Source organism: Lepisma saccharinum, chromosome 3 (assembly GCF_977018435.1).
Source record: "Lepisma saccharinum chromosome 3, izLepSacc3.1, whole genome shotgun sequence".
Taxonomy (NCBI): domain Eukaryota; kingdom Metazoa; phylum Arthropoda; class Insecta; order Zygentoma; family Lepismatidae; genus Lepisma; species Lepisma saccharinum.
This window is the reverse complement of record NC_139231.1, coordinates 82,881,480-82,899,921: the sequence shown is the minus strand read 5'-3', so window position 1 is coordinate 82,899,921 and position 18,442 is coordinate 82,881,480. Positions and strand designations below refer to the sequence as shown.

Below are 18,442 nucleotides of genomic sequence, written 5' to 3'. Positions count from 1 at the left end.
TAGCATTAATATACATTTGACGAGTTGCAAATTAATATTACTATGATGTTAATGAATATGTGAACCATCTGTATCAATTGAAAGTGTTTTTAGTGTTCTAACCTGAAAAGTGATGCTCTACCTAGGTATAACAATGACAAATGAACACATATATTGCCATTAATTTGTTTACAAAACCCTAAATAAGTTAAATTTATACTTCTAAGAATGACTTTAATTGTAAGAAACTAAGAGTTAAGAAAAATAAGTATTTCATGAATAATAATTTTTCTTAACTATCAGGATGAATATTGGTATGCTTGGATCAACCATTGTTCATGGTAAAGTGGTTATTGTGGAATGCTTCAAAACCAGGGTTATACGTCTGATCAACCTCTCATATATGCATGTGGACTGCAGAGCGAGCAACAGGACGGGAGCATTGTAACGAGTGTTGCTCGTTTGATGGGAGTGCTTGCTGGCCTCCACAAGTGAGTTGCTTGCACCTTGTTTAAATCATGGATGTTTCTTTGTGATTATCCCTTATCATTGTGCTTAAACAAGTGAGTTAGAAAGGCAACACTGAGTAACCAAGAGTATAAAATTAGAAGAAGGCATTATTTGGTGTTTGGCAGTCAAATATCTAAATATTGTTACTTACCTTAAATAGTATTAATATCAATACAAAGAATACAAGCAATCCACCAACAATAGATAATGCAATTATCCAAGTTTCCACAACAGCATCTTGTATGCTACCAAGGAATAATGTATAAACATCCATCTCGTTCTGCCTGTGAATCAAAGGAAAAAACAGAAAAAATAAATTTTATGTGCTGACACTTGGCATAAAATTAAATTAAATACATTCCTTAGATTACATTTATATACCTTGTCTCGTAAATCCCTAAAATATATTTACTTTTTCATAACTATGGTGCTCACTATGTATTACTAAGAGTAAAGATAGAAGTTATATGATAATGTTCGAAATTAGATGTCAAAAGTTTCAAAATGCAAAATTCAGGAAAACCTGTAATACTTTTGGGGATATTGATAGAGTAACTTGGGAAAAGATCAGAAACTCTCAACTGTTCCTAAGAGGGTGATGGGAAGAGGAGGAGGAGAGTGTAGATTGAAATCGTAAGTAAATACAGTTTTTTAAAAGTTACCTTTCATATATATCTGATGTTAATACATTTGAAGGTTCTAATATTGTGACTTTCCCACTTGTAATAAGTTTTACCACATCTCTTGTTCCCATCAGTGGCTCTGAAATAAAATAAGATATTTTTTCCATCAATTATATACATTGTGAGATATTTTGAAATATTTCTATTAACTATTGTGATTACATAACACTTCTCATGATTCATTTTGTTTAAGAAATGAAGTACAGATGGACTGATATAAATTTTGCCAATGTGATATTCCACCAATCTAATCTAAAGCTGCAAATGTTCCACTATAAATCTGAATGGTTCATTCATCTCTTAAAGTAATATGTGTAACCCAGCATTTTCACACACATGAAAAAACTGGAAATCTCGGGGTATTAAGAAAAGAAATCTCAGTCCCAAATTTCAAGTCCCAATAAAACACTGAAGGACTAGAATATGCCCCTGCCTGCCAATAATGATAATTTCAACTAGTGTGAACTAATAACACTGGTCTACAAAAATACACTTTTTTTTAATCTTCAGAAATAAAACCATACATTTCTAGATCAGTTTTTAATGCTGATCATAAATTTAAATCTAGATTTGTGCTGACACCCACCATTTTTTCATAATAACCCTCTTTATTAGAATGAAAATTGTCCTTAGTCTGACATATACAGCAATATTGGATTGGTAAATATTATTCAAAAATGTGAAAATGCCCATGTCTGTTGTAACATTGTACACTGCATCAGGATCATCACTATACAACATCCAGCAGTAGTCTGCCATCATAGAAACCTTGGTAGTGCTGTTCCCTTGTCTCAATGTCCTGGTAAAAATGCTCTCCTTTTTCGTCACTCACATCGCCAAGGTTTTTAGGGAAGCTATGCAATTAGAACTGCAGGAGAGTTCTTTTTCCATTGCCATCACCAAGCACGTTAGTAACCCAAGTTTTATGTGCAGAGGAGGAAGAAATATCTTCTTAGGATCAAGTCATGATTCCGTATTCGATAGTGGCAGACTCAGGTGTCATGGTATGTTGAATTGTTGAATTGGTGTTTTAAGTCCACTTTATGCACAGTAAGGCTAATCGGGACTGGACCTACAGATTAAAGTGGGATCCGAACCACTTGTGCCTCCACCGGGTATCGAACCTGGGACACCTTGATTACAAGGTGACAGGTGTCATGGTATCAAAAGAAGTGTTCGGCAGGAGTGTTCTGCCACAAAAGAAGTGATGTGGGTGATGGAACTAAACATAATTTTATAAGGAACATGGAAGACCGAATAAAGAAGATATGCACAGAGAAAGGGGAAGAAGAAACCAAGATTAATAGCCTGTGGGAACAACTAGAAGAGAATGGCTATGAAAAGAAAGACAGACACAACATCAACAAAAGAAGGAAAGAGATAAAAGAGAGAGGACTGGAAGAGAAGGAAGAAAAAGAAAAAGAGAGATGGTTTGGTATAAGAAGTATGGGCGATGCCACAGAGAAGATATGCAAAGTGCTGAGGAAAGTGGGTATAAGAACTTACAGGAAGGGAGGATGCACTATTTTAAGTATAGCCAGCAAGAAGAAAGAAGAAAAGAGAGAGGAAGAAGAGGAAGGGGTTATCTACGAGGTGTATATATAGGGGAAACGAAGAAGAGACTTAAAGACAGGTTAAAGCAACATATGGATGATGTGAGATTGAAGAGAGACAGGAATGCCATATTCAAACACACTAGAGAAACAGGACATGAAGTTGAATGGGATTCGGCTAGGCAAATAGGAAAAGGGAAGAGAGAACTAGTGAGAAAATGGAAGGAGGCCAAAGAAATCGAAAAGAAAGGAGAAGACATCATGAATTGGAATGGAGGACTCAAGATAAACAAGGAATGGAAGAGTGTGTTAGAGAAAGTTGAAAGAATGAAGAAAAAAGAAGTATGAACAAGGAAGAAAGAAGAGAAAAGAAGGAGGAGGAGGTATTCATCCATAACCAAAAAGGCAGGAGGGGTGGGGGAGTGGTAAGCAGGTGGTTCTAGACTCTTGCTAATCTTGACCTGTCAATCATCTGTCAGTTTAGTAGACCCATTAGTCAACAACTGTCAGGAGGTGATATGTTTAATTCCTTTGGAGAAATCTTCCTAGATAAGGACTGTCAACTTGATTTGTTGTTGTGTGGTTTGTGACCCTGCTGTGTGTATGTAATCTTTCTGTGTGTAGTATATTTCATCACTTTAGTTTAGTTCTTCCTCTGAGGAAGACCCTGATACAAGGTTGAAACATTACCTGTTAAGTGTTTTTATCTTAATAAACTGCCTTGGTCAGCAACTTAGTGTTTATCTTTCTGTTTATTGCAAACCAAGTGGGAAATTGAAGCAGCTGAATTCAAACGTTTCATCAGATGACTGCCCTGTGGTGGCAGCAGCTGGCAAATCAGCTGATTGGGACATCCCTATACGTTACACCCGCTGAATTTCATAACCCTGTCTCATCTCAAAAAGTGCTGGGGAAAAACTAAGCATAGATTTGGAATCAGGGGGTGAAACCTAGTCTACAACACCTATTAGTTTCTCTGATGATTTTTGATTGTAGACCAGTCTAATTATAACTTTTGAAACTTGTTTTATACAAGCTACTTTGAAGATGTTGGCTTTAGATATGCCGTTATTTTGCATTACAGATTAATTGATATTGTCTCCATTTGTAAACATGTTCTATATGATGTGTTTGAAATTTATTTTATGCACTGTAATGCAGTTTTCACACACATTAGATGAAGGGCCGGGTAATGAATCCATAACGCACAGGCCCAGCCAGCTCCAGTTTCGGAGACCGCTAAGCATGAAAAATCTATAAATATTGCTCAAGGGCATGTTTAAGTAGCTACGGACGTCGTAAACCAATGCAGGGTTCAGGAAGGGACAACTAGACAGCGCTGCAATTTCCTACCCAACCCCTATGCATAATCAACAGAATAACAATAAACGCCAGCGGTCTGTAAGACCGCACGTGGGAAGTTAAGGGTTAATTATGTGCACAAAAATTTCAACTTCGTATTATCAAACCCACCGCTGGTGCATGACATTCCTCGTCTCGTCCCTCCTGTCGAGAAGAGGTAATTTTAATCCATCTTAGAATTGGACACAGTCGTCTCACCCATGGTCATTTGCTGCAGGAGCTGAACCCTCCAATGTGTCGTATATGTAATGCTGTTTTAGGTGTTCGACATATGTTTCTCGAATGCGCCGATTTTACTTTCCTCAGACAGAGTTTTAACTTTCCCAATGATTTATCCTCCCTGTTGGAAGATGATGACAGTCGTTTAACACATGTTTTTAACTTTTTGAGAAGAGCCGGTCTCTTCCACTGTCTACGAGGAAGTTTTTTTTTGTGTATCCTTACCTTTTTAATGTGTTTGCCCTTGCAGGTCCATATACAACCTTGCACTTTTACCCTTTTTCAAGGGACTTTTTACATCCCTTTTTAATTCAGGTAAGGATTTAGATAAGGGGATTTTCACCCATATACATTGAAGGCTGCAAAATGGCTACATGCGCCAATGCACCTCTTTCTTCCACTGTCGACGTGGTAACTTAGCAAACAGACTAGTTACCAAGGCTACTTAATGGCAGTGGGCGCATGGAGCAAAATATTTTTTCGAGTTTCTCATCATGATGGTGCGAACTGGGTTTGCAAATTATAAATACTTTACAATATATAGTACCTTTATTTTGGATACCTTTGATTCAGCCATCCTATGTAGTGTAAACTACTAAACTATTTGTAACTGCTACTTCTTTTTCATATTTTTTATTTTTTACATCTCATAAACTATGTAAAACTTACTTATTAATTTTGTGTTCATCACCATTTGAACAAGGATTCTAGCAGTAGATTGTGTTCTGATGAAAGGCCCTGCATAGCAAATGACTTTTGAGCACATTATTTTGGAATTTTGTGTACAAGATGCCAAAAATGTTCTATTTGCAGGAAGATTATTCACATCTCTCTTCTTTCTAGATAACTTCCCATTTCCAGCATCTGTATCGAAGCCCTCTTCTTTGCTTGACACCAGCTTTCCATCTGTTTCGCATGCTTTTGCCTGACCATCCAGAATAACCTAATATGAGAAGGTAAGATTGCTCAATTTCATATTATTATGTATGTAAGAGGGGTTCAGAGCACAAGTGGCAGAATTCTATTCAAGACAGTTTTGAGAAAAGACACACTTTGATAACTTAGCATAATGTTTAGCTGTTGGAGCACAAACATAGTGGTGCCTCTATGAGCAAGAATTTGAAACTTCGGAGATACTTATAGCACTGAAATGTTGATACTTCACAAGTTGTAAGCTATATGTGTAACTCTATTTCCATGAAAAGTGCTTGTCCTCTGAACTCCTCACATATTAAAAATGGAATATACTAATTAGCAGTGGCGAAGCCTCATAAGAGGCCCGGAGGCTGGGCCTACCCTAATATATTTGGCTATTATGGATTATTTTATACTTATAATTTCATTAAACGACGCCTTAATACAAGAAAACTGAAATTGTAGGCCTTACGATGATTTCCACAAATTTCCATCCCTGCCAGAGTCTCTATCATCACTTCTCCGAGGTCCTCAGCTGGTCCCATACCATTCTATGTGATTCATGCAGGAAAGCATAATTTCAGGGGCACGTTCGCCCGAAATGAGTCCAGCCTCATGCAGTGATGCCAACCCTAGCATAATTGTGCTAGACATAGTACAATTTGAACTTCGTTGGCACCTAGCACCCTGTGTTTGGGATAATGGTAAAATATAGCATCATCTATAAATATGCGCCCCTGGGAGACAGATAAATTGATTTCAGAGGAATATATTTTGAAAAAATAAATTTAAAGAAAAATTGCAGATCTTATTTGTTTCAAGCAAAAGGTAGCATGCCGATCCAGCCACATCTGGTCTACCGTCTTCTTTTCATCTTTTCTTTATCTTTCCTTACGTAGCTCATGAGGAACATTTTATTGAAAGAAATTGCTAGAAAGTTGGGGTCACAGATAAAACAAGCCACCGCCCTTTGAAGTCGTCGAATTTTCGCAAACTTTTTCAAGCGATTGAACCAATTATATTGTTAAACCATTGTAATTAATTTAGTGGAGGAAATTACCAATATTGTTTAACTAATAATCAACAACGCATGTTCACATCAAAACTGCCCCCAAAATAGATGCATAAAATGAACTTAAGACCTAAGTCATCCGAGCACAATTTAGTTGCATTTAACAAAAGTTTAATCAGCACACTTTTCCTGATTGGGGGGTTGGCAACGCTGGACACACGGTACAAACTGGGCTTCACATCTGTTTCTTGTCCAGCGTGGAGTGTCCAACGAGGGGAAGGGGAAGGTGAGGGTAGAATGGCAAAGGCAACTTGTTCCGAGGGAGATAAAAAATATTTCTATCCCAGTGTCCTGAGTTTTCGTTAGTTTCTCGATTTACTCCTCTGTGGCGTTGTTGTTTTTTTGTTATATTTTATCTTGTTTTTTTCTTTTCGTTCATTTGTTTTTTTATTGTTCTTTGTTTTTTTTACTTTGCTTTTTGTGCCACTTTTGGCTAATTTGCGAAGATGGGAAAAGGGTTCATATGATGAAATTAATCAGAAATATCCATGACCCGGCCGAGATTCAAACCCAGGACCCCTGGCGTCATAGCACGATGTGCTAACCACTTCGCCATGGGGTCGGATTTGATTGTTGTGAGCGTGAAGTGAGCAAGGGGAATAATGACTTGTATTACTCTGGAATGCTACAAAAACAAGCATAAAAGCCTATTACCGGGCATAGGAACATTGAGGACTGCCACTCGAATGATATCTAAAGCATCAATTTACAATAAAATCAAGAAATACGATTTACTAGTTAGCACACATCAAGAGTTACTATTCAGGTATGTTGATAGATGCAAGAATATGTTGTTACATTTTCAAAAATAACTTTAAAGGTTATATTTATTATATTTTAAAAAAGTCGCACCCATAACAACACGAACTCACACGCCTGTGCCTACCCTTCCAGCGACACCATGCTTCGCCACTGCTAATAAGCAGAGAATTGCAGAATGGTTTATGGGAAAAAATGCTCATAATTTTAACAATCTGAGGTTCTGCAAATTATAGCTTATTGAAAATATATGAAAGTTGTGATTCAACCAGAGACTGAACAGTAGTTCTTGCCATTCTTTGCCAGTGCTGTACCATTTAGTTACCAAGTTTCTGTAAATATTCTGTAGCTCGAGTACATCATTTCTCAATTTTTATAATTATTCTAAAAAACATAATTTTTATTCACATTTTCTTCAATCAAATTCCATTTCTTTCATAATTAGTGTAACATTTAAACCAAAAATATTATATGCTTTCAGATTTGTTGTAAGACTAAATAGAACTTTATATCCATTGTTAAAATTCTACTTCTAACCTCCCAATATTGAAATTCTTTACAAAGATTATTTTCTACTTTATTTTTAGTTTCTGCAGAATGTTGTAGGTAAAAAAATGAACATACCTTTGTTTCATATAAATTTACAAAGTATACAACTCCATCTTTTGATATGAAGTGAGTGGGAATTGTAATTTCCATAGCAGCCCATTTTATTGGACTCACATTGAATTTCTGTACCTGGAAAAGTAAATGATTGATTTTTAATTTATTTAAGTACAACATTCAACATTTCCAAGAAAATAAACTTTAAAGTAAAAAAGTGACATGAAAGTCAGAGTTTGTGAAAATGTTCAAATATTTGAAACACTCTAGAAAATGTATGTTGTTTGCTTGCCGTGGGTGGGAAACGAAAACACATTTCATTATTTTTTTGTCCCAACTCCTTTGTTGTTTTTTTTGGGGGGGGGTCAATTTCATAAGAGAAGATTCTTTTATTATTTTTTAATCTTTTCAATAATATTGAATAAACTTTATTCATTCAATTCACGTGCAAAGTTGAAGACATAGTTATGGCCAATCATTAGAAATCATGATCTGGAAAGTTATTTAAAAGCACCTGGAAAAGTGGGGAATCTTGTTTTGCAAATTGGATGTGAACGTGACACATGCTTATAGAAGTGAAATCAATATCAGCTGCTTTGGTGGTCAGGTGCATTGACTGATCTTGACACCGAAATCCTCTGTTCAAGTCTCATCGTGGACTTGGATATTCGTCTGTGAGTTCCACTTTATCAGTTTCCTACTCATTATCACCATCAGCCAATAGTGGCAGAAAAGAAATGCTACAATATTTCTTGTAATTATTTGACAATGCATTTGTGATATGGATAATTTTTGGTATAATTCTCTATATTCTTTTATTTCATGCCCCTTCTCTTTAGATTTGAGAAACGGCACCCATTCGGAGTTATTGAAGTGGGAAAATTATGTTTACAAGCAAATAGTGGCACAACGGCCAACCATATGACCGCGGCGTAGGGCTTTCCACAAAGAAATGCGGCATGCTGTATTCAAAAAAGCACATGGCAGATGTGTGAAGTTGATGCACAAAGGATTCCCCAAAGGAAGCGAATGGGTATGTTGAAGTCATGGGGATAGGGAAGGGTTTAGCGAGATGTGTTATCCACGGAAAGTGATATGTGGAGACTGACAACTAAGAAGAAAGCGAAGATCCATAGTGGACATCACCACTACGTAGAAAAACAAAGATGGTGGTGGTGCTGTGCTAGGTTGCATATGTGTCTACATGTTCACTGTGTGCAGAGTAGGGGTGCTGAGGGAACCACATCACAGACGATGTTCAAACTGTCTGCCATTAACTTCCACGCAGAGATGACAACGCTGAATCAAGGATTGTCTAGTGCGAGCAAACAACCCCGCAGTGTCTGCTATCGTCGCTGCGACTACATTAATGCGTGCAACGAGATCCTCGGCTGACACGACAGGTGTTTCGTATACGAGGTGTTTCATCTCTCCCCATAGAAAGAAGTCACCCTTCAACCATGGGAATTTGTACCCTGAATGTGACCACCAACACTGTGGAATTATCCTTATAATGAAGAACATGTCTGAATGTGAATTAACCACAAAAAGAGGACATTTTCTCATCAAGATTGCAGTTCGAAAAAAGTCAAAACAGGGAGTAAATATGGTGAACTGTCCCGACCAAATTGAAACATTTAGTAGCTTCGCATAAATGGTTATAAAACTAAAATTACTAAATATAGTAGACTGCAGACTTCTCTTTAAAATTCTTGTTTGAGAATTTTAGGAGACGTTTACATATATTATATCTGTTGTTGCCTATCTGCTTGGTAATGGGAAATAGGTCTATGGCAGTAGTGTGCCCAGGATTTTTGAAAGGGAGGGGTTTTGTATACTTTTTCTTGGTAGTCAGCTCTCATTTTGTCATATTTTCCTACCTTTGACGTTCTTTTTTAGGAATACTGGACCAAAGGGGGGGGGGGTTATAACCCCCACCAACCCCCCCTTGGCCACTGGTCTATGCCACCTACAAATTTCAATGAAGAAGAAAAGAAAATGGTCTAGGAGTAATTCTAAATGGAGATTTTTTTTTTCAAAATGTAAAGAAGATATCATGCTTGCTTGAAATAAGGACCATTGTGCAAAAAGGTCATTGCATAGACAGTCAAAGCTGCAAGGGAAGAACATTAAGTTGACTTTGTTGAGTTTAGCCCATATTTTGCATGCATTTTGTTGTGACCCTCTTGTATATTCATTATTTTCTTTACTTGAAAGCCAAAGTTTCCCTGAAGGAAAAATTTAAAAATCAGCAAAACTTAAAATCGACCGTTATCTGCAGTCTCCATTGTATTGAGATAATAGGAATTAAATCTAAAAGTTTATAAGTTTACTTCTACTTACAACATACTGATGTGCAAAACTGATATTTGGCAATTCTATATCTTCTGATTTAGTGTCAAAATGATATTGTTGTCTAACAGCTTGCCTGAAATGAAACCAGGAGAACAAATATTAAGATTCATGTCATAGTTCAAAACATAGATAGTTAAATGTAATCTTAAATATGTTTTATTTAAGTTTCTGGTACATCATATTTGTTTTGTATACCATATTTTTATAACACCATTAAGCCTTGTTTCCATGATTATGAAAAACTAAATATGCTGACCAAGGCAGTAATTTATTTTATTAAAAACATAAACTAAACGTAACGTTTCAACCTTCTAGCAAGGTCTTCTTCAGACTCTGTATCAAGTACAAAAGTAACAAGATACAAAAACAGGGCCTTATATATACACAAACATTACTCCCTCCAGACTATTTAGAAAGTTGTTAGGAACTTTCTAGAAGGTGACTTTCACTTTCACCAACTTTACTTTCACCTCAAAGGCTAAACTCAATTTCTTCCATATAGAATGTGGTTGGACTTTTAATCTCATGATCTTTTCCCTTCATTTTTCTTCCTTCTCCTCTCCTCTTTCTCTCTTGTCCTTTCCACTTTTTCTAACATCTTCTTCCATTCTTTGTTTAACTTCAGTCCCCCATTCCAGTTCATTATGTCTTCTTCACCTTTCTTCTCTATTTCCTTGGCTTCCTTCCATTTTCTCACTAGCATTCTCTTCTCCCTTCCTATCTGCTTAGCCTCATCCCACTCTATGTCATGTCCTGTTTCTCTCGTGTGTTTAAATATTGCATTTCTCTCTCTCTTAAGTCGTACATCATCCCTATGTTGTTTCAACCTGTCTTTCAGCCTTTTCTTCGTTTCTCCTATGTACACACTCTGACATTCTTTACATTTCACTTCGTAGATAATCCCTTCCTCTTCCTCTTCTCTGTTCTCCTTATTCTTGTTAGCATTCCTCGCTATTCCTAAGATGCTTCTCCCTCCCTTCCTGTAAGTTTTAATTCCCGCTTTCCTAAGCACTTTGCATATCTTTTCTGTGGTCTTCCCTATACTCCTTATTCCAAACCTTCTCTCTTTTTCTTTCTCTTCCAATTCTTCCCTGCCCGTTTTCCTCCTTCTTCTGTTTATGTCCAGTCTATCCTGCTTCTCATAGCCATTCTTTTCCAGCTATTTCCATAGGCTATTTATTTTGCCTTCTTTTTCACATTCTTTCATGCATATTTTCTTGATTCTGTCCTCCATATTCTTTATAAAATTTATTTTTGTCACCTCACTTACATCACTTCTTTTGTGGCAGAATACCCCTGCTGCACACTTCTTCTGATGCCAAGCGGTTTCAATTTCTTGTCCTCTATTCCTTTTCATCAATATATCTAGAAAGCTTAATCTGTTTTCTTCTTCTATTTCAAGTTCCAATAATATCCCTCTTTGTTCATCTTGAATTTCTTTGGCAAAAATGTCAAGCTGCCTCTTCGTTCCCTTCCATATGCCAAAGCAGTCGTCCACATATCTGCAAAACAGAATTATTTTGTCACCTCCCTTTTCTATCACTTTCTTTTCCCATTCATTCATAACCAATTCAGCCAATGCTGGGCTTAGACTGGAACCTATATTTAGTCCTTCACTCATTAACAATGCAATAATTAATTGCATTAAATGCATAAAATAATAATTATTGCATTAAATGCAATATTTAAACACACGAGAGAAACAGGACATGACATAGAGTGGGATGAGGCTAAGCAGATAGGAAGGGAGAAGAGAATGCTAGTGAGAAAATGGAAGGAAGCCAAGGAAATAGAGAAGAAAGGTGAAGAAGACATAATGAACTGGAATGGGGGACTGAAGTTAAACAAAGAATGGAAGAAGATGTTAGAAAAAGTGGAAAGGACAAGAGAGAAAGAGGAGAGGAGAAGGAAGAAAAATGAAGGGAAAAGATCATGAGATTAAAAGTCCAACCACATTCTATATGGAAGAAATTGAGTTTAGCCTTTGAGGTGAAAGTAAAGTTGGTGAAAGTGAAAGTCACCTTCTAGAAAGTTCCTAACAACTTTCTAAATAGTCTGGAGGGAGTAATGTTTGTGTATATATAAGGCCCTGTTTTTGTATCTTGTTACTTTTGTACTTGATACAGAGTCTGAAGAAGACCTTGCTAGAAGGTTGAAACGTTACGTTTAGTTTATGTTTTTAATAAAATAAATTACTGCCTTGGTCAGCATATTTAGTTTTTCATATTTTTATCAGTCTTCAAACAGTACAAGTCGGCTAAATTCAGCTTCTTTTTATTTTGCATATGAATATTTTATGGCTAAGCTAATAATAACCAGCACTATTCCCACCAGTGACGTGCGGTGACCTCGGCATCGTCACTAGGGGTAGCAATCGATTGTGTCTTCAAATCATCACATATCTCTTTCCATCCCCGACATCCAAATGTATAGATTTTAGTGTTGTTTCAACAGAGACAAAAGAATTAATTATTTCATAGATCCTAAATTATAACATTATGATAAAAAAAACAACTTTTTGGTTGGGCCTATGCACGCAAGAGCCACCCGCAGTGGTCTAGTCGGTAGGATGTCTGACTGCCACGTGGGGGACTGGGTTTGATTCCTGGAGTGGGTGATCTAAGGTCGAAATTTTCCGGCCTTGTCCCCGCATAAAGCTTGACGCCCACTGAGGCGCGGAGAAACGCAGGAACAGAAAGCAACAGAACTTCTGTTGTCTGCTTATATTGAAATCAAATGGTGTAACACCCACTACAGGGAAATACACGGAACCGAAGCTGGAATTTCCGTGCCAGAAGTCTGCAGGTTATCGCTCACTGAGATGCCGGAAATGCAACTGTTGTGTTCTGTTGCAATGTTTCCAGCATCTCAGTGGGTGTAAAGCTTAAATCTGCTCTGGGGCTCACTCAACCTCAAATCAACCGTGGTGGGTGTTATGGCAGCCAGAGCATGGTGCTGATTAGATCACATCACCTCCAAAATGGCCCGAAACTGAGAATGTGTGGGGCCCTACCCCACATCCCCTAAATATGCCTTCATGGCACGGTGCTATATGCATGAGGAACTTCACCTATGCACGCAAGCACGTGCACACACACACGCAGACAAGGAATTTTAAGAAAGCACTCTTTGAAAACAATAAGGACTTGAAAGAAGGGCATGGAGTTCAAATTCCGAGTACAGACTGAATGTTTAGGACTTTCCTCATTGCTACCATGAGTTTGTGAGCCATTTTTATTGTCGCATCACAATTAAAGTTCAAAAACCAGAAAAGTGACATGAAATGGCAAAAATGTAAATTAGCACAGCGAGAAAACTGATAAGAGATTTTGTGTACGTAATTTGACCCTTGTACAGTTTTTCCCAAGCCCGAACCTGCACCCCTTCACAAATATACAAATTTCAGATTTCTAGGCTTATCAAAATGTATTGATGAGTTCTCTACTTGCGGACAAGAGATTAGTGCAATAAATGGTGCACAATGGTTTGGATACCATTTTAGAGTGTAAGTCCAATCCTGATTAGCCTATCTGTGCATAAAGCAGGCCGTAGCCAGGCAGGGGCCAGGGGGGGGGGTTCAGCCCCCCTTGCATTGTCGTTAGCACCCGGTAAAACTATTGTACAATTTGTTTGTAGTAACAAGTGAAAATGTAGACAGCGGATATTATGTGCTCATAACTTGATGAAAGGACAAATTCACAGAACGAACATCAGCTATCACATTCCTTCATCTTGTTTATGAGCTGAAGTCGAAGTAGCGGCAAGTATTTAGAAGATTCTCTAGACTATAGAATGTCCTTTCACAGAGGAGCTTCTTTATCCGTACCTTTGCTGCTCCTGTTGCAGTCTCCCGTTTAGACAGAAATCTGCGACTTTGACATTATCATCCACATTCCTTCCATTGCATCAAAGATAAACAGTTCCTAAGTTTTGGGAACGAAGGGAAGTTTTATTCCTTCAGCTGGGGGTGGAATGTACAGTAGGCACTATGATTGAATATTGTGCATATTTTTGTATGATATAAATATTTGTATCATCAAAAGTAGTGTGTAGTATGTAATAAGGGGTGATGTCAATAGCAATTAACGCTTAAAGAGATGTGGCACGAATGGGAGAGGATAGAAGAGTTTACAGGATTCTTGTTGGGAGACCTGTAGGAAGGCCAAGACGAAGATGGAGGGATAACGTTGAGATGGACCTAAAGGAAATCGGTACGGATGGAAAAGAGTATATAGATCTTGCTCAGGATAGGGACAGATGGAAGGGCAGTGTTGCTGCAGCCAGGCATGTATCCAAGGGGGGGGGGGAGGCTTAGGGGGCTCGAGCCCCCCCCTCTGAAAGTTTTCAGTTTACACTAGGTAAAATGAGCTTTTTGTTTCTTGTGGTGTTAAATAAAATAATGTGTTCTTAATTTAAGGAGAGAAATAATTATCGAGGCAAGACAGAGAATATTCTATAACCCTGTTACAACTACGCCATCATTGTGGGTGTGTGTGTGTGTGAGAGAGAGAGAGAGAGAGAGAGAGAATGAGTCCTTTTGTGGTAATATTGTTTTTATGTTTCACATCACTATATTTTTTAGAACTGTGGATGCAAACGATTCATGAACACACGAAAATGATCCCCTGAAGGATCATCATCAGGTGAAAATGCACCAAAGCCAAATGAGGTTCTCTAGGGAAGGCGGATTGTGGACATTAGCTATTTGCTGCAGAGAATCATGAGCAAACGTCATGATCCATTTCAGTGTGGTGTTGCTGACATGAAAATTGCGAAGGAACAAAGAAATGGGTTGTCCAGCATAATTTTTCTTCAGTGTGAAATGCATGGTGTGTCTGAAGAGGTATCCACGGAAGATCCAAGCAAGACAGATAAATACATGTCCATTAATGCAGCAACAGTGTCTGGGATCCTTTCAACCGGGGGAAGCTTTTCTCAGCTGGAAGAGTTCACTGCTGCTCTGGATTTTCCGTGCATGGCTAAGAACACTTACGCCAAATATCACAGAAAACTTGGTACAGCCATGAGTAAAGCAGCGTGGGCACAGATGGAAGAAGCAGGACAAGAGGAGGCCAGGCTTGCAAGAGAAGTGGGAGACGTCGACAAAGATGGCACTCCACTGATTACTGTAGTGGCTGATGGAGCATGGTCAAGGTCTTACAAGACCAAATATAATGCATTGTCTGGAGCGTTAAGTTCAAAAACATTATTCTTTTGGCTGTTTCTTTATTTTTTCACTCCCCATAATAATTGTTGCCGCAAATAGTGATGGGTCAGATTTTTTATTTATTTTCATTTGCTTTATTTTACTTCGCTTTTTGTGCCACTTTTGGCTAATTTGTAGATCTTTTCCTTCCAGAACGTAATTTTTATATATTACTGACCAAGAACATGTAAATCTATCCCATCTTGTTATTGTTTTTATCTTTTGTTATTTTTTGTTTCTACTTTGTTGTTTCAGTGTAAAATGGCGAAATAAGACTGTATCTGAAACTCTGAATAAATAAATAAATAAATAAATAAATAAAAGATGGGGATGAGTGATGATACGAGGTGTGGCTAGAAAAAAACCGGACTGTTGCTACAAAATCTTTTATTGGTTATTTTGTACAATATGAACATTATCTCCTTCAAAGTACTCCCCTGCACTATCGATACACCGCTCCATACGAATCTTCCATTGCTGGAGACGGTGCTGGAAATCATTTTCCGAAACCATGTTCTTGACCTCCGTCGCTTTTGTTTTCACAGATTCTACAGTCTTAAATCTGGTTCCTTTCAGTGCTGATTTGACCTTTGGGAATAAGAAGAGTCGGACGGAGCGAGATCCGGAAAATAGGGTGGATATTCTTACACTGGGATCCCATACTTGGCCAATAAAGCCTTGACTGACAATGCCGTGTGGGCAGAAACATTGTCCTGATGAAGAATCCATGACTTGCTTTTCCACAAATGAGGTCATCGTCTTCTTACTCGCCCACGAAGGGTTCTCAGCATTGTAATAAAATATTGTTGGTTGACAGTTTGACCTTCGGGTACACAATTCGAATCAATTCACCGACATTTGCAATGTTTGATTCAGTTTTTGACGTGCAAGACCGTCCAGGATGCTTGTTGTCCGCGATAACTTCTCGTCCCTCTCTAAACCTTTGAAACCACTCAAATACTTCAGTGCGTGATAAACACACATCTCTGTACACTTCCTGCAACAAACCATAAGTTTCTGTGGCGGATTTTCCGAGTTTCGTAAGAAACTTCAGATTGATACGCTGTTCCACTTTCACACTTAATTTCTTTTCCGACGGAGCACAGATGTACGGTTCACTTCGTCCACAGACTACAGAAGAACTGAGCGCCGCGCACCCTGGGCAATCACACAGCCAGTAGGCAAGATATCACATTATCCCTTTCCGACCGAAGAGAGATTTCTGATGAATAAATTGTCACAAATTGAATTTTATTGATGTTTGGGTGCATCTAAACACAAATTTAGTAATTAAATTTTTTTGCCACATTTAGTTTTCTAGAAAAAGTACCCTCACGATAGTGAGTGTTAGGACTTATTTACTACCATAATCTACCATATAATTATTACTTTCAAAATGAACAGTCCGGGATTATATTAGAGAAAGACAATTTAATTACTTATTTGTGTGTGTGTGTGTGTGTGTGTGTGTGTGTGTGTGTGTGTGTGTGTGGTGTGTGTGGGGGTGGGTGTGTGTGTGTGTGTGTGTGGGTGTGACTGTATTAATGGTTGTAGTTATAGGGTAAATAATATATTTCCATTAATTACAGTTTGTAAGATTTTTTGGTATACCACATATAGCAAGTGTCAATTATTTACATTATAATCTTTTCAATACAACAGATCACGTATTTACCTAACAAAATTTACTTCAAGTCTTCAAACTTTGTTTCATTATTACAAAGTAAGACATCTACTTGACATGAAAGGCAACAAAACAATTTTTATCTCGTGAGAGGCAAAGATAACAATCACATTTTACACATCTTACTTTAGTACGACTTTTGCAATTGTCAAGGCGACAACAGCGTGGCGCAGGGATGCTGTCAAAAGTAGGGAAATGATCATTGCCATCGTATCTCTTGTTAGCAACGGGCTTCGGTGATGGAATGTAGCTGTTCTTTTTGTGTCTTTTGCTACATTCACCTACAGCATATTCTTCCATGTGTGATGATTCTTCAAGACTTGTTCTCTTCGCCGGTGTTGCAATTAAAGCTTCAGAAAGTTGCATCCTAAATTTAAGGAGATCATCTGTGTCTTTCCTTCCTAACTTATTTAATCGACAATCTTCCCTGTACATTTGCCAACAATTTACAACGCATAAGTCAAGGAAGTGCAACGTCACTTTCAAGGTCCACTTCTTTGTTTTGAACCATGTTCTGTAGTACTCTATTTGCTGATCACAAACATCAACACCCCCCATACTTTGATTGTACCTTTTCACAACGGAGGGACATGTAACTTCAATATATTTATTCTCTTTTTTGCTCCATCTCTTTACTTGCGAAACTGGCTCAATTCCACAACATGTTGATGCCATGAGCACTTTCTTATTGTCTTGCCATTCCACAATTACTATTTTGTCATCACCTCTCACATACTCGTAAGATTCACCTCTCTGCATTTTCCCTTCATGTAACCTGACACCTTTAATCCTGTTTGCCATTATTGTTCCAGTCCCTTCTATTCCTATTTCCACAAGATTTTCCAGTAATGGAAGTGTTACAAAATATCTGTCAAAATAAACGAAACTACCTTGTGGAAGGGAAGAAACAAGTCGGAACACAACAGATGGACCAAGTCCTGGCTCAGGACGCTCGACTGGAGTAGATTTTCCTTGATATATTTCAAAATCTAGGACAATTCCTGATGAACTGGTGACAACAAAATTTTTTAAACCTACAGGCCGTGGTTTGTTTTTTACGAACTGTTTCAGTTTGCAGCGACCTGTGAATGGGATCATCTGTTCATCAATGGAATAGCTTGAGAAATCTCGCGGTATTGATTTGCATCTGTTTCTCACAGCATCTATCAAAGGCTGGACCTTCCAAAGCTTGTTCCCATGTTCCTCTGTTGTATTTGTATCAACAAAATGCAGGTTTTGTCTCAACGCAATGAATCTGTCACGTGACATACATGATGAAATTCGTTCAACATTTATGCCCTTCTGCCAGTACATTCTTAGTCTTGGGTATGAAATGCAGCCCATTATCATGTTAATTCCAAAAAAGTGCTTAATTTCCCAAGATGTGGTTTTGATTGACCTCCCAGACTTTTGCACACTATATAAATTTGTGTAATGAGCTACAACTTCATAGAAGTCATCAGTAAAATATTCAGACAGATAATCCAACTGAGTCCGTACAGGAGGTGGATTCTGGAAAACACAATAAAAAATAATAAGTGA

General features: G+C 37.8%; 1 protein-coding gene across 2 annotated transcripts in view; it reads right to left on the bottom strand.

Annotated features, from left to right (window-relative positions):
* LOC145985192 (integrin alpha-PS3-like) overlaps positions 1 to 18,442 on the bottom strand; it is a 93,528-nt gene that overhangs the window by 7,789 nt on the left and 67,297 nt on the right. For both annotated transcript variants that reach the window (XM_083118914.1, XM_083118915.1), the window contains exons 18-22: positions 9,999 to 10,083; positions 7,677 to 7,790; positions 4,976 to 5,249; positions 1,152 to 1,251; positions 641 to 773 (exon numbers count right to left, since the gene is read on the bottom strand). In XM_083118914.1, coding sequence (XP_082975040.1) covers positions 641 to 773; positions 1,152 to 1,251; positions 4,976 to 5,249; positions 7,677 to 7,790; positions 9,999 to 10,083 — 706 coding nt within the window. The remainder of the gene's footprint in view (positions 1 to 640; positions 774 to 1,151; positions 1,252 to 4,975; positions 5,250 to 7,676; positions 7,791 to 9,998; positions 10,084 to 18,442) is intronic.